Below are 15,185 nucleotides of genomic sequence, written 5' to 3'. Positions count from 1 at the left end.
TTGCTCTGTCGCCCAGGCTAGAGTGCAGTGGCCGGATCTCAGCTCACCGCAACCTCTGCCTCCTGGGTTCACGCCATTCTCCTGCCTCAGCCTCCCGAGTGGCTGGGACCACAGGCGCCCACCACCTCGCCCGGCTAATTTTTTGTATTTTTAGTAGAGACGGGGTTTCACCGTGTTAGCCAGGAGGGTCTCGATCTCCTGACCTCGTGATCCGCCCGTCTCGGCCTCCCAAAGTGCTGGGATTACAGGCTTGAGCCACCGCGCCCGGCCTACAAAATTCTTTTTATGATTGTCTCCCCAAATCTTTAGTGATTGTCTCACTGATGCTCATTTTGATAATCTTCTTTAAGCAACTTATTTTTGTGTTTTTCCACAGCATTCATCATAGTTTTAGAGAAAAGTCCAACTTTTCCCTTATTTTATCATATAAAATTAAAGTGAAATAAAATACAGTATTAAATTATATAATTACAGAAACAAAACATTACTAGTTTAAAAAAATATGGAAAATAACACAGCTGATTCTTGGTAAGAAGTAAAGTTCCTAGACAACCTGGAAGGTAGACTGCCAAGCTGCAAGATTTCAGTGTGCCAGTTGCCTCTCATTATGCTTCAGAGAGAAGGGAAAGTGCTGGCTAAGTAGAGGATGGTACAGAAAGCTTACAATAGACTTTTCTTCCATGATCCTTAAAGTTTGAAAAATTAACAAAAATGTGGTATGTGCTTTGACTTACTATTTTTATAATGGTTCTTAGATCAGGTGGCATGTTCAAATACAATTTCAATGAAATTAGCCCCTCTCCTCCCCTTCTTTTCTCTCTTTAGGAAAGAGTGAGCTTGTACCCTTTCCAGATCCACAGCATTGCTCTGTCAACCTTTGCATCTTTAATTGGCCCATTTGGAGGCTTCTTTGCCAGTGGATTCAAAAGAGCCTTCAAAATCAAGGTGTGTGTTTAGATTCTGTGTTATATTATTAGAGAATCTAATTAGAGAATGTAACCTAGTTGAAACTTGGTTAGCTCACGATCTACATTAAGCCCCTAGGCAACAACTTTTGTATCCTGTTTGTTTCGACCTCACAGAAATGCTGCCACGCTGATCTGAATGTATTCTTTCTTGTTAGGTTTGTGATACTATGTTAATACATTTTAAGTGTCATGTCAGTTTCCTTTATAGAAATGGCATGTGTCCTTTAGTGTTGGAATAGACCCAGAATCTTGGTCTTTCAAGTGCTCACCCAAGAATCCAGCCATGAATCGTCTAAAGTTTAGTGTTTTACTACAGTCTCACTTGAAGGGACACACAGAAGAACCTTTGGCTATGTAACCGTCCATTCTGCTAAGTCAGGTGTCATCACACTCTTTCTGTAAAGGGCAAACAATAAGTTTATTAGGATGTGCAGACCATATATTCTATCAACAGCTTCTCAACCGTGAACCCTGCTGGTGCAGTCAGAAAGCCCCCCATGGATAATATGCCAGTGAATGGGCATGGCTGCGTTTAATGCAACTTTATTTATAAAAATAGGTCGTGGCCTGGATCTGATCTATGGGACATGCTTTTCTGACCCCTGTTCCAGATACCTAAAATTATCCCTGTGTATTAGGTTAGATCATCATAAAATGACATATTATCTCAGCAATTTTATCTCAGCCTCCCTCACATGGCTGAAGCACCATCTGGGGTTAGAGAGTGGCTATGGAAGTTGGGGTGGTCAGGGAAAGCCTTTCTGAGGAGGTGGCACTTAAGCAGAGATTTGAGAAACGAAGTCCTGCAGAGAAAACTAAGGAGAGAGTTCCAGAGCATACAGAGGAGTGGAGGAGGTTAGCCTGTTTGAAGGTGAGCAAGAACAGTGTGGCTGTGGTTGAGAGTAGGAGATGAGACCACAGAGTTTGGTGGGGCCAGATCACACATGGCCTACAGGTCAGGGAATGAGGGAACTCAGCGAGTGTTTGCCAGTGGGAAGCTACTATGTAAGGTGCAATGCAGTATACAAAAACATACAAGATGTTGTTCCTGTTCTAAAGATGCTCACCTCCTGCTAGGGAAGAGAATATACATCCCCAGAGAGCTACAGCAACAGCTGTGCAGGATGAGTATCTTGCAAAGGCTGTAACAGCAAAGTGGCATTGGGTTAGTGTGGCTCTCTTATGCTTTGACTAGTAAGGAAGAGAAGGAGGGAAATGGGTTGGCAAAAATTAACCAAAGACTTTTTCAGTAATTGTTTTAAAAAGAAAAATGTTATATTCAGAATGGTATTTTCTTTAATGGTCTCCAATCCAAGGTTTTTTGTTAAATGGTGAGACTTTTTTTGCATGTTGGAAACCAAGCATCTATTGCTGTTATAGTTTAGATATTTTTAGGGTGCCCGAGTGAACTAGAAGAGCAGTTAGTCATGTCTGTTTCCCAGGCACCCAGATATGTGAACCTACCTGTACAGGGGCAATTTGCAGAGGCTTACTACCCATTCCCTCAGGGTGGCCATTTAATGGACTAATGCGTCCCAGATGGGCTCACTGTAATTTTATTTTTTACTCTAACACTTAAAAAAATAAGAAGAAATATTTATCATAGTAGTAAAATGTTTATTTCAGAGTAAGAACTATTGGGATAAACAAGTTAGAACCAGTTGTATATCTTTTAACAACACTAAAATAGCCCCCCAAACAGCTTATGGTTAAAAAGAAAGCTAGGCTATAACAAAATTAGATTAGTAATAGCTAATAGAATTTTTATTTAGAAAAAGTTTTATTAACAAAAGTAAGTGCTAGATTTAATTAATGTTTAATGAATGAATGCTGTGGGTCAATTCAGAAATCATTCTAAAAGAAGCATGTATTTGGAAGTCGTGGTTTTAATCTGCTGGATGTGTTCTAATAAGTTTTTATTTAGTGAAAAAAATCCAATAGTAATGTATTTTCGTTAGAGTGAGTCCATGATGCCAAAGAGACACAGATAGGAATTTTGTAGCAGGTGATTTTTTGAAAATTTGCTAATATATTTGTTTGTTTCTAAAGGATTTTGCAAATACCATTCCTGGACATGGTGGGATAATGGACAGATTTGATTGTCAGTATTTGATGGCAACTTTTGTACATGTGTACATCACAAGTTTTATAAGGTACTTTTACATTTAACACATTTTTTAGATGATTTCTTTGAGTTCTCGTTTCCATCAACATTAGTTTGAGTAAGTTAATAACTTTTTCCATCAGTGGTAATCTACAATATTAAAGCAGGTGGTGGCCACTGGAATTACAGTCTTGAGCAGGATGGTTAACTTGTAATCGTTTTACCTACACTTGAACAACTTAAAAAGAGATAGTATTTGTTATGGTCCTGGACCACGTTAAAGACCCAATTAATGTGGATGGTATGGGATTTGAAACTTGAGGAGATTTAATTTCTCAACTGTGGGCATTGCAATGATCATGAATACTAAAAGTTACAAAGGAAAACAATGAAATGCATCCAGTCTCCCAATTATTACTTGAGTGCCTGCCGTGTTGTAGAATGTTCTAGGGACAAATACGGCAGAGGACAAAACAAACCAAATCTCTGCCCCCATAGTGTCTTGTTTGGAAGTTGAAAGAAGAATGATGAGAAAGAGACAATAAAGAAATAAATATAGTTAGTTAGATGGTTATAAGTGTCACACAGAAAAATAAAGCAGGCCGAGGGGATCATGCTTGTATGTGTAGGGGCTGGCTGGTGGGGTAGTGGATGAATATTGCCATTTTATAAAGGGTGGTTTATTCTTGTTATTAAACCTTAATGTTTTGGATCTGCATTGAAATACTAACTTGAGTGTGAAGGCTTAACATTGACTGCATGTTAACTTGATTTTCTGTGGTCTCTACTGGGGGCTCAGAAGGCAGAACACTTATTAATAATAGTGCCTGAGCCATAGAAAACATGGATTTCCTTCATAGTACTTGGAAGGAAATTCATATTTAGTGATCCCTAAATACACATGTTAAATATGTACCACAGCAGTGTGAGAATTTTCATATTAACTATTTTTGAGAGACAGTCTTGATAGGAGTTTATCAATTTCATTAATCTTTTCAAAAATATCAACTCCTGGCTTTGTTAATTTTCTCTACTGTAAATTTTTTACCTCATTGATTTCTCCTCTCCTCTCATTCCTTTGCCTTTTTAAAATGTTCAATTTGCTGTTCTTTTTTTAATTCTGGAGATAAGCTTAGATTATTGATTTTTAGCCTTCTTGTCTAATTTATCCATTGAAGACTATTAAGTATCGCTTTATCCTCTTCCTACAAGTTGTGATATTTGTATTTTCATTATTTAGTTACATATGTTTTCTGATTTCCAGTATTATATCTTCTTTAACACATGGGTTATTTAGAAGCATATTCATTAGTTTTCAAACAAATGGAGATTTTCTCACTTTCCTCCCTTAATTCCACTGTGGTCGGAAAACATACTCTGTGGTTTGAGTATTTTATAACTTTTGCGATCTACTTTGTGATGCAGCATGTTATCTATTTTCTGGTACATGTTCCATGTGCAAAGGTGTATTCTGTAGTTCTGGGTTGTAGTTTTGTCTATGTCAGTTAGGTGAGGTTTAATTAAATCTTCTGTACTGATTTTTGTTTATTTGTTTTTGTGTTTGTTTGGTCTGCTTGTTGTATCACTTACTAACAGAGCTTTATTAAAGTCTCTCATTGTGATTGTAAATGTATCTTTATTCGTAGTTCTACAAATTTTTGCTTTATATATTTTGAGGTTGCATTAGGTATATACAAATTTAGGATTATCATATCTCTCCATTGAATTGATCCTTTTGTCATTATATAATGTGTGTCTTTACTGCTTGCCTTAAAGTCTATTTTATTGAATATTAGAATAGCAATATCAGCTTTCTTTTGGTCAGTGTTTGCATGGTATTTCTTTGTCTCTCCTTTTATTTTTAACATTCCCTTTTCCTCGTATTTAATGTGTGTTTCTTTTTTCTAGTAAGCATATAGCTGATTTTTTCCCCTGTTTTATTTATAAGACAGTTGACAGTCTTTATCCTTTTAATGGGACTGTTTAACTTATTTGCATATTGTTTATTGATCTATTTGGGTATTGGTAATTAGTGGTTCAATCCTTAGAACTTTGTTTTCAGAATATGGCAGCTTTTTAGGGCATTAACTCATATGCTTTCTTTTTTTTTTTTCTTTTTTTTTTTCTAAAATGCTGTTCTCTCAGTAGGGAGATGTCATGCTGAGCCATGTTGTCCACCATTTGAAAGCAGCTATTTAGACTGTTAGAAGACAGTGAGAGTGCCAGGATGCAACTCGCTGGGAGCACCTGCTGACACAATTTTGCATTTAGCTGAACTTGCTAAAAGCAGCCTTCCTTTTCTCTGTGGGTCCCTTCTTGGGGTTTATGCTGTGAAGTTGCTGACTCTTTTAAAGAAATGAAATAAGATGAACAGCGTCCTGATCAGAGTGTGAAAGGCATATGGCCACAGTTTTTTGACAGATGAGTTGAGCCACATGCGTGAAGATGACCCATGGTGGGATGGCTCATCTGGGCTCTTGCGCAATTTGTTAAGTTGAAGATTTTCAGAGTAAATAGTTCCTCTGCTCATCCTCATTGTGGTAACACTAAATAGACATTTCTTTGTTGCTGGGATTTCTACTTCCTATAATTCTATGTGAACAATCTTTATTGTAAGTCATATGTTTACCCACATAAATGTCTTTCTTAGAATTCTGTGCCATCCCTGTACATTACTTGTATGTTGCTTTTTCCCATTGAATTTTAAAGCAGATCTGCTTTTATTTTTTTTATTTTATTTATTTATTTTTTTTTTTTATTGGAGTTTACCTAGGACTGTCTTTGAACAAAGACCATGGCACCTGTATCACTGGTAAGGGGCTTCAGTGCTAGGCTCAGAACTTTTGTGTTCTGACTCTTTGAACATTCATAGCTTCTTGGAGATATTTTTCAACAAAGCACCTTTCATCATCTGAAGTTTCTTTGAAGTTAAAAATTTCAATTATATTTTCATGCCCTCTTTTTGGTTTGTCCTGTGTTCACCAGGCTCCTTTCCCTACAGAATAGTTTTTGTGTCTCATTCAATCTCAAGATTTGCCATTTATCCCCACCTTTAACTTTGGTTGCCCTTTCAAGAACTTTTGTAGAACTTAGATCTGCACCACTTCAGTTGCCTTATATTGCTTTTGTGTTTTGTGTTTGTGCATTCTTTATTCCTCTCTGCTGTATGCTTCTCAAAGCAGAATAGTTCTGGCTCTTTATCCCCTTGACACTAACATTGCACATTAAAGTGAGCTGTTATCACTTTAATAACAGCTACTCTACACTGAAAGGAATGGTTTGCTTTAAATTGGGGGTATATGCTTCACTTATCCCTATTAAAATAACACAAACCTGTCTTCTTTGCCTTATAATTAGGGGTCCAAATCCCAGCAAAGTGCTACAGCAGTTGTTGGTGCTTCAACCAGAACAGCAGTTAAATATATACAAAACCCTGAAGACTCATCTCATTGAGAAAGGAATCCTACAACCCGCCTTGAAGGTATAATTTGATCCAGAGAGGGAAGGACTGACAAGAAGGAATTCTTCAGAAAAACACTGACAGATGTTTTGTAAATTGTACAGAAAAATAGTTAAAAATGCAATAGATTGAAGTTTTGGAGATGTGTTTCTCTCTGAAATTACTGTGAATATTTAACAAACACTTACTTGATCTATGTTATGAAATAAGTAGCAAATTGCCAGCAAAATGTCTTGTACCTTTTCTAAAGTGTATTTTCTGATGTGAACTTCCTTCCCCTTACTTGCTAGGTTTCATAATTTAAAGACTGGTATTTAAAAGAGTCAAACACTATAAAATGAGTAAGTTGAGGATGTTTTAAGATTGCACCTGGCAGTGTGCCTTTTTGCACAAATATTTACTTCTGCACTTGGAGCTGCTCTTAATTTTAGCAAAATGTTTTATGCAAGGCACAATAGGAAGTCACTTCTCCTGCACTTCCTCCTCATGTAGTCTGGAGTACTTTCTAATGGGCTTAGTTAGATTTAAAAAAAAAAAAGTTTGTCTGCTTTTCAAAGAAGTAACCATTTGCGAGGGGAAAACATTCTGCTTTTAGGTAGTTTCAAAATTCAGGGGAGGGAGCCTGAAATTTTTGCCATGATTGGTTTGTTAGAGCAGGCATCAAACTACTTCTGATAAAATTGTTTGGAAGATCACGACCTCGCAAAAACTTTTCAAGAGCAACAAGGAAGAATTCTGCTGTGAAGAACACAGTGTACGGATCCTACGCAGATTATTTCAACAGAGGACAGTAGCTCAGGAGGCAGCGTCAAGCAGTGACCTGTGGCCTGGACCTTCTCTTGGTCATGTGTTTCACTTTTCCTTGTTGCCCTGTGAACTGGCTTCCATGGTTCTGTAGGGTAGGGAGTCGGGGTTGTGGCTGCAGCAGAGCAGGAGATGCTCGTCCGAGTGGGAGTGACCCGCCCCCGTGTCCCTGCTGCCTCACTCCTGGCTTCTGGTGCAGCTCTTTGTAGACTCACCTCGCAAGAAGGAAGATCTGCCTGGAGACCTGATCCCAGTCCAGCTTTTTGGTCGTAGGTCATCTTTGTCCCGTTGCTCTTTTGCATCATGTCATAAAATTTGAGGATATCAGCTGATTATTTTTTCTTCCAAGAATGAAAATCAAGCAGAATTGATTCCTACAAGGAAAAAAAAGCACACGAATGCCAAACCTTTCCTTTGGTGGACTGGACACTAACCAGATGAGAGTAAATTTCTTATCTGTGGACGTATGTAAGCTACTGCTGCTGTGTGCTCTCCACAGCCATATTTATTGTATTAAACAGTCAGCACTAAACCTTCAAAAATTGCCCAGTGCTCCTAGTTAAATGTTCAGAGGGGAGAAATACATATATTTTAAATAATGTTTTGCTAATGAAAAGAGTAAATATTTTTGTTTAAATCAGCAAAAACTTTCCATTATTTTATATTTCCGTCTGACTACTATACCTAAAACAAAAGATTGCCGCTGTACCCGGGTTCCACTGATGCAGTCAGCCAGCAGCCTCATCACATGCATACGTGATTAGACATAGGTGCACTCGGTACCAAGAGTGCATTTTGTGGTCCAGCATACACTCCATTGATTCATCATCACTGCATGCGTTCAGCCAGTGTATCTCACACTATCCATGTAAATCTAAAACTGGTACTGGCAATGTGAGTAGAGGAGGCAGTGATCACATTTAAAATCAGGCCACCTACAAGTTTAATTTTCAACATCTCATGTTTTTATTTGTCCCATTACAGCTTCAAATGTTGGTCATAAAAAAAAAAATTTAAGCTACCAAAGTTTAAAGAATAAAATGAAAATTTTGTGATAAGAATGTACATTAAAAACTCAGTAGTTTGCATGAGTAAGAACTCCTTGAGATACACAGATTACCCCCACATTTGTACTTAAAATAATTGGTGAGGCATTGAGATACAGAATTATAAGGAAGCGTTACTGAATATGTGTGTTATAAAGTCAATATTATAAACAAAATATGGAGCTAGAAATATTTGGGATCACAATAATAGCTTTTCACAAATATACTTTTAGAGTTGAATGTACGTTATCCTATATGTAAAAAAGCAAATTCTTAATTTTAACGGAGCTCTCGATTGACCTTTTCAGCATACTTTTATAGCATGTATATTAAAATAGAATATATTTTAGCAAAAGATTGCCATAAAACTCTGACTTGGCTCATTTTGATATTTGCACTGTGAAGAGGGCTTAAATTCCAATGTAGCAATATGCTGGTAGAAAAATGAAAAACTAGGAAGTTCTTTCACAATAATGCCTAATTGTTCCAAATTTGCTATATTTGGAGGTGCTCTACTGGTACTTCCTGCTTGACTCTCTGACCTGTGGGATACACATTCTTCCTCAACGCTTTTTCCTTTTGGTGGTGACGTATGTTCACTATCTGACACTAAAAGACCATACACGCCCCTCTTTTTAAAAGTATAGTATCTCTTCCTTTTCACTTTGGTTTGAACAAAGATAGTGTCACCTTGTTCCATGAAAAAGAAAAAGCATAAACTGTATATTTAGGGTATATGGGTGATAGCTTATGATATGTGTCAATCAGTTATCTGAATCTTTTACTGAAACTGAGATAGGAAAATAAAACTGAAACAAATCACATTCGACTTTGTTGTGCCATTTTCTCATTGGAGAAGAAATATTCAACCAGTATTTACAGAATAATGACGGATATATGTAAGTATTGTATCATGTCTATTCCATCACCAGCACCTACAGTGAGATCTTCAGGGCTGGGATAAAATAAATTCTGGTGATTACCAAACATCTGTATTTGTTGAGAGGCCATGTCCTCTTAATACAAAGAGTACTGAACTTTTATGATATGAGCACAGTTTGTAATTACACATGTATTTTTGTGAATCTCTGAATAATGTGTGTCCCTTACTAGAGCTTTAAGCTATACAGAGGCCAGATGAAGTCTGTTTGGGTTGGCCACTGCATACCCAGTGTTGGCATGATGCCTGCTCTCTGTAGGCCCTCCAGCTTCTGAAATGCACAAGCTTGGAGCTTGGTCTAAAGACCTAGCTGTACACATTCCCTCTTGTCTCTAGGACATCTCCTATCCCCTTCCCCAGACCTTTTATTTTGCAGAGTTCTAAGGTGGGCCTCATTATTCCTAGCTAATAGGGTTGTTTTAAGGATTCAGTGAAAACTCACATTGTCCGGCATTGAATAGCTGATTAGCAATTCTTAGTTTCCTTCCCTCCTTCCTGTCTGCTCCTCTTCCATTGCCTGTCTGCAGTGGGAAACGACAGGTTATAGGACTGAGCAGAAAAGCAACCACCACTTTGGCCATGTCTGCTTCAGGTAGTGGGTAATGGAAGTGTTCCATGACTGATAGAAAAACCATTGATCCACTTCAGCAAACTCAAAATGACTACCTGACCCAGCACTATGCTTTCTTTGTTCTTGAATGATGAAAAACCTTAGAACTAGTAGTTTTCTGCCTAGTCACAGAAACAGACAGGTACAGAAGTGAATGTCATTTGAAGTGGATATTGATCAGAGTGATGACAGATATATAAACCAGGTGTGTGGTAACACACGTGACCACCATCTGACCTCCATAAGACCTATCTTTCCTGACCATAGTCTATAGCCAGATCTTTCTGCCCCCCTCTTGAAGCTTATAAAGTTTAAAATTCACTCCTTGAAGAGGGGCTGTGGAGATTTGGGAATCTTCAGTAGCTGGAAAGAAAAATCAGGTCTAGATAATTTAACCAAAATCAGAAGCCATTTCTACCTTAATCTCATCGTTTTCTTGTACAGAAACGGAGAACCTTCTTAAATCATCAGATAACGCATCAATCATCATTTAGTAAGTTGATGAGCATTTCCTGATGATGGCAAAGTGAGTTTCCAGAAGGAATGGAGAGAATCCAGCCTGTTTTGTACTGTGTACAAAAGATAAGGCTGGTGAAGCAAGAGCCTTGTCACTCAAGAGAGCCGAAGAATTATTGAGGGAGAGTGCACCTTAAGGATCGCATAGTCCTCTAGTGAAAGTGAAATTTTAAACTGTTGTCTCTCAACTTGTAACATGAACAGGGTATAGGACTTGGAGTTTAACTCTCAGACTTTCTGCTGTGCATCTGACTTGAGTTTAATGTGTCCAGATGATTTTCTTTTTTCTTTTCTTTTTCTTTCTGTTCTTTCTTTCTTGACACAAGGTCTCGCTCTGTTGCCCCAGGCTGGTGTGCAGTGGCGTGATGATGGCTCATTGCAGTCTCAACCTCCCAGGCTCAAGCGATCATCATCTTTTAGCCTCCTGAGTAGCTGGGAGGGACTACAGGCACATGTCACCATGCTTGGCTAATTTTTTTTTTTTTTTTTTTTTTTTTTTGTAGAGATGGGGTTTCACCATATTGCCCAGGCTGGTCTCCAATTTTTGACCTCAAAAGAGCCGCCTGCCTCTGCCTCCCAAAGAGCTGGGATTACAAGCATGAGCCGCTGCACCTAGCCTGGGTGATTTTCTGTTCAACAATTCAAGCTTCAGATGAGGCCTAGGCAAGTGATGAGTTTGGGGAACATTCTTGAGTAATCTATTAAATATATTTTTCATTGGTTTTAGTAAATCTCAAAAAGTTGTGAAGAAAAGGAAACAGAGGCTTCAACTAGTCCAGGTAAGACATATACATTTGAATTGTCAGAAATTCCATTTGTTTTTCCCCCAACAGCTTTACTGAGATGTAATTTACATACCATAACATTGTGCTACCACCACCAAATGCAGTTTGAGAGCACTTTCATGATCTTCCAGAAAGTTTCCTGGTGCCCATTTGCAGTTAATCCTCACTCCAAGTCTCAGCCTTTGGCAACCACTGATCTGCTTCCTGTCTGTGTGATATTTTACATAAATTGAATTATATAGTATGTTTTGCACCTGGCATGTTTTTGCATGTATTAGCACTTCTCTTCTTTTTATTAATATGTTTTCCTAACTCATCAGTTGATGAACATTTGGTTTATTTCCAGTTTGGGGCCCTTAAGAAGAACGTTACTATGAATGTGAGTACACATACATGTCTTTGTGCAGAAATTTCTTCATTTCTCTCGGGTAGATGGCTAGGGGAGGAATTGCTTAATTGTATGGTAAGTTTCTTTTAAAGAAATAACTTGCCGGACACAGTGGCTCAGGCCTGTAATCCCAGCACTTTGGGAGGCCTAGGCAGGTGGATCACCTGGGGTCAGGAGTTCAAGACCATCCTGGCTAACATGACGAGATCCCATCTTTACTAAAAATACAAAAATCATCTGGGCATGGTGGCACGCTCCTGTAATCCTGGCTATTTGGGAGGCTGAGGCAGAAGAATCGCTGGAACTTGGGAGGCAGAAGTTGCAGTGAGCCAAGATTGCGCCATTTCACCCCAGCCTGGGTGACAGAGCAAGACTCTGGCTCAAAAAAAAAAAAAAGTGTTTTCTAAAGTAGCTGTACAATCTTACATTCTCGCTTGTGATCTGCAGTGGTTGTAGTTTGTCTGCATCTTTACCCAAACCTGCCATCATCTGTTAAGTTATAGACATTCTAGCTGATGCATAAAGATATTTCATTGTGATTTTCATTTGCATTTCTCTAATGGCTAGTGGTGGTATGTCTTTTCATGTGCTTTATTTCCCTTCTGTATATCTTCTTTGACAAAAATATTCATATCTTTTTGCCCATTTATTATTATTTATTTTTATGTTCATTTATTTATTTATTTTTTGAGACGGAGTCTCGCTCTGTCGCCCAGGCTGGAGTGCAGTGGCGCAATCTGGGCTCACTGCAACTTCTGCCTTCCAGGCTCAAGAGATCCTCTTACTTCAGCCTCCTGAGTAGCTGGGATTACAGGTGCACACCACCATGCCCATTTAATTTTTGTATTTTTTGTAGAGATGGCATTTGCCATGTTGGCCAGGGTGGTCTCAAACTCCTGGGCTTAAGTGATCCACCTGCTGTGACCTCCCGAACTGCTGGGATTACAGGCATGAGCCACTGCATCCATCCTCTTTTGCCCATTTTTAAATGGCATTATTTTCCTTATTATTGAGTTTAAGAAATCTTTATATATTCTGGATAGAAGTACCTTATCAGATATATAATTTGCAAATATTTTCTCTCAGGCTTTGGCTTGTCTTTTATTTTCTTAACGGTGTCTTTTGAAGTTTAACATCTTTTAAATTTAATGATGTCCAATTGGTCATCTTTGCCTCTTGAGGCTCCTGTGTTCAGGGGCAGCCAGTAGTGGAAGTGTTGCCCAGACCCTCTCCAGGTATCCTCTGCACTCGTGTGCAGCCTCATCTAGGAAAGCGCTTGGCCCAACCACACAATTCCCAGCTTGTGGTACCATTAGCCCTCCCTTCTCATCCTCTGAAATTGTCACTTCCACTGACTTCTCTGGGTATGGGTATTGTCCACTGTTGCAAACTGAGCAAGTCCCATTGGACTGTCGGAGTTCTTAGAGTCTGTCCTGCCCTGACTAAAGCTGTAACCCAGCTGAGCTGGTGGGGGCATGCATGCAGCCCTCGGAAAGGATTGCACAAACACTCACTGTGCCCCAGTTTTTCAAGCATAAACCTTTTTCGTAGTGTATACCTGTGTTCAATTTCTAGAGTGTGGAAATATAAATTTTCTCCAGCTTTTACTAGATGCTTTTCTGGGGAGAGGATTTGCCACCCCCTAACTCAGACACAGCTGGAAGTCCCACCTTGACAATTCTACTTGATAGCAGGAAGAGAAGGAACAGATCTTAATCCAAATCCAAGTTTGACGACGCTACTTCTCTGCTGAGGAGCAGTGACCAAGTTTTACACTAATATTAAAAGCGACGCCAAAATAACTTATGGAAGTTCTAAGTGAGAGCCCTCACTGAAGGAAGGGGCAGTTTGCTCCCTTGCCCCATTGAGCTCTGGCCCCCAGGAAGGCAAAGGCAAGAAGAGGCCTTCCTACTAATCATGGCCCCCTCCATCTTTTTCACCATTGTCGGCACCCTGCAAGGGCGACTCAGTTCTAAGATCCAGCTTTCAAGAATTTCAAGAGAGTACCTTTTCTTTGAATGTAATATTTACTGCCAAGAGTATTAATTACCGCCACTCCCAGAACCTCAGTTATTCACTAAATGATGGATATCATATGTCCACTAAACATGGATATTGAACCATATTTGAATGAGACATCATTTTAGTATTTGAAATAACTAAATATATCCCATTCCCTCAAAAGAATGTGCAGATTAGCTGGAGAAACATTGTAGAAGGTGCTGTGATTGTGGTCACCTCAGGAAGGGTTGGAGCTCTGACTTGGGCTGGAGCTAGCAGGGAATGAGGCAAGGTGGTAGGAAAAGCCCAGGCGGGATCAGAGACCCCAGCGCATTCTGAGGCTGCTAGAAGAGGCTGTCACTGTCACTACTTTCTCACCAGATACCTTCTTGAAAGTATGTTGGAAAGTGACCTGTCCTCAAATCAGAGTGACTTACATTTTAATGAGCACTTGAAGGGGGCACAGAGGGAGTACAGGTTGGTTGGTGCTGTTCCCTGAGAATAAAAACTGATTGGATACATTGCTGGTGTGAATGTAAAATGGTGCAATCGCTTTGGAAAACAGTCTGAGAGCTGCTCGAAATGTAAAACATGGAGTTACCGTATGAGCCAGCAATTCCATTTCTTGGTATATACCTAAGAGAAATGTAAGCATTCATCCATACAAAAACCTGAACATGAATGTTTACAGCAGCATGATTCACTAAACACCATGTGCCGAATGGATAAATAAGATGTAGTCTATCCATACAATGGGACTACTACTTGGAGATCAAGAGGCATGAAACACTGATACATGCTGTGAAATAGATAAAGCTCAAAAATGTTAAGTGAAATAAACCATTCACAAAAGACCACATATTGCATCATTCCATTAGATAAAATGTTCAGATTGGGCAACTCTATAGACAAAGTAGATTAGTGTGTTGGCAGAGGCTGGGGGCAGGAGGAGGAGAATAGGGAGTAACTGCTCATGGTAAGGCGTTTCTTTTTGGGTGATGAAAATATTCTGAAATTAGATTGTGACAATGGTGGTGTATTAATTAGCCTGTTTTCATGCTGCTGATAAAGATAAACCCGAGACTGCAAAGAAAGGTATAATTGGACTTACAGTTCCCCCTGACTGGGGAGGCCTCAGAATCATGGCAGGAGGTGAAAGGCACTTCTTACATAGTGGTGGCAAGAGAAAATGAGAGAGAAATAAAAGTGGAAACCCCAGATAAACCCATCAGATCTTGTGAGACTTACTATCACGAGAATAGCATGGGAAAGACTGGCCCCCATGATTCAGTTACCTCCCCCGGGGCCCTCCCACAACACATGAGAATTCTGGGAGATACAATCCAAGTTGAGATTTGGGTGGGGACACAGCCAAACCATATCATTCCACCCCTGACCCCTCCAAATCTCATGTCCTCACATTACAAAACCAATCATGCCTTCCCAACAGTCCACCAAAGTCTTATTTCACCATTAACCCAAAAGTCAGTCTGATTTGAGACAAGGCAAGTTCCTTCTGCCTATGAGCTTGTAAAATCAATAGCAAGCTAGTTACTTCCTAGA

General features: G+C 39.2%; 1 protein-coding gene across 1 annotated transcript in view; it reads left to right on the top strand.

Annotated features, from left to right (window-relative positions):
* Nucleotides 1–9,204, top strand: part of CDS1 (CDP-diacylglycerol synthase 1) — a 68,112-nt gene extending 58,908 nt beyond the window's left edge. Inside the window, exons 11-13 of the mRNA XM_023222586.2 lie at nt 826–945; nt 3,018–3,121; nt 6,430–9,204. Coding sequence (XP_023078354.1) covers nt 826–945; nt 3,018–3,121; nt 6,430–6,559 — 354 coding nt within the window. The 3' untranslated portion in view covers nt 6,560–9,204. The remainder of the gene's footprint in view (nt 1–825; nt 946–3,017; nt 3,122–6,429) is intronic.
* Nucleotides 9,205–15,185: the final 5,981 nt, after the last annotated feature.

This window comes from Piliocolobus tephrosceles, chromosome 3, assembly GCF_002776525.5.
Source record: "Piliocolobus tephrosceles isolate RC106 chromosome 3, ASM277652v3, whole genome shotgun sequence".
NCBI classification, from domain to species: Eukaryota; Metazoa; Chordata; class Mammalia; order Primates; family Cercopithecidae; genus Piliocolobus; species Piliocolobus tephrosceles.
Note: the sequence above shows the minus strand (reverse complement) of the source record. Positions and strands in the feature narration are given on the sequence as shown.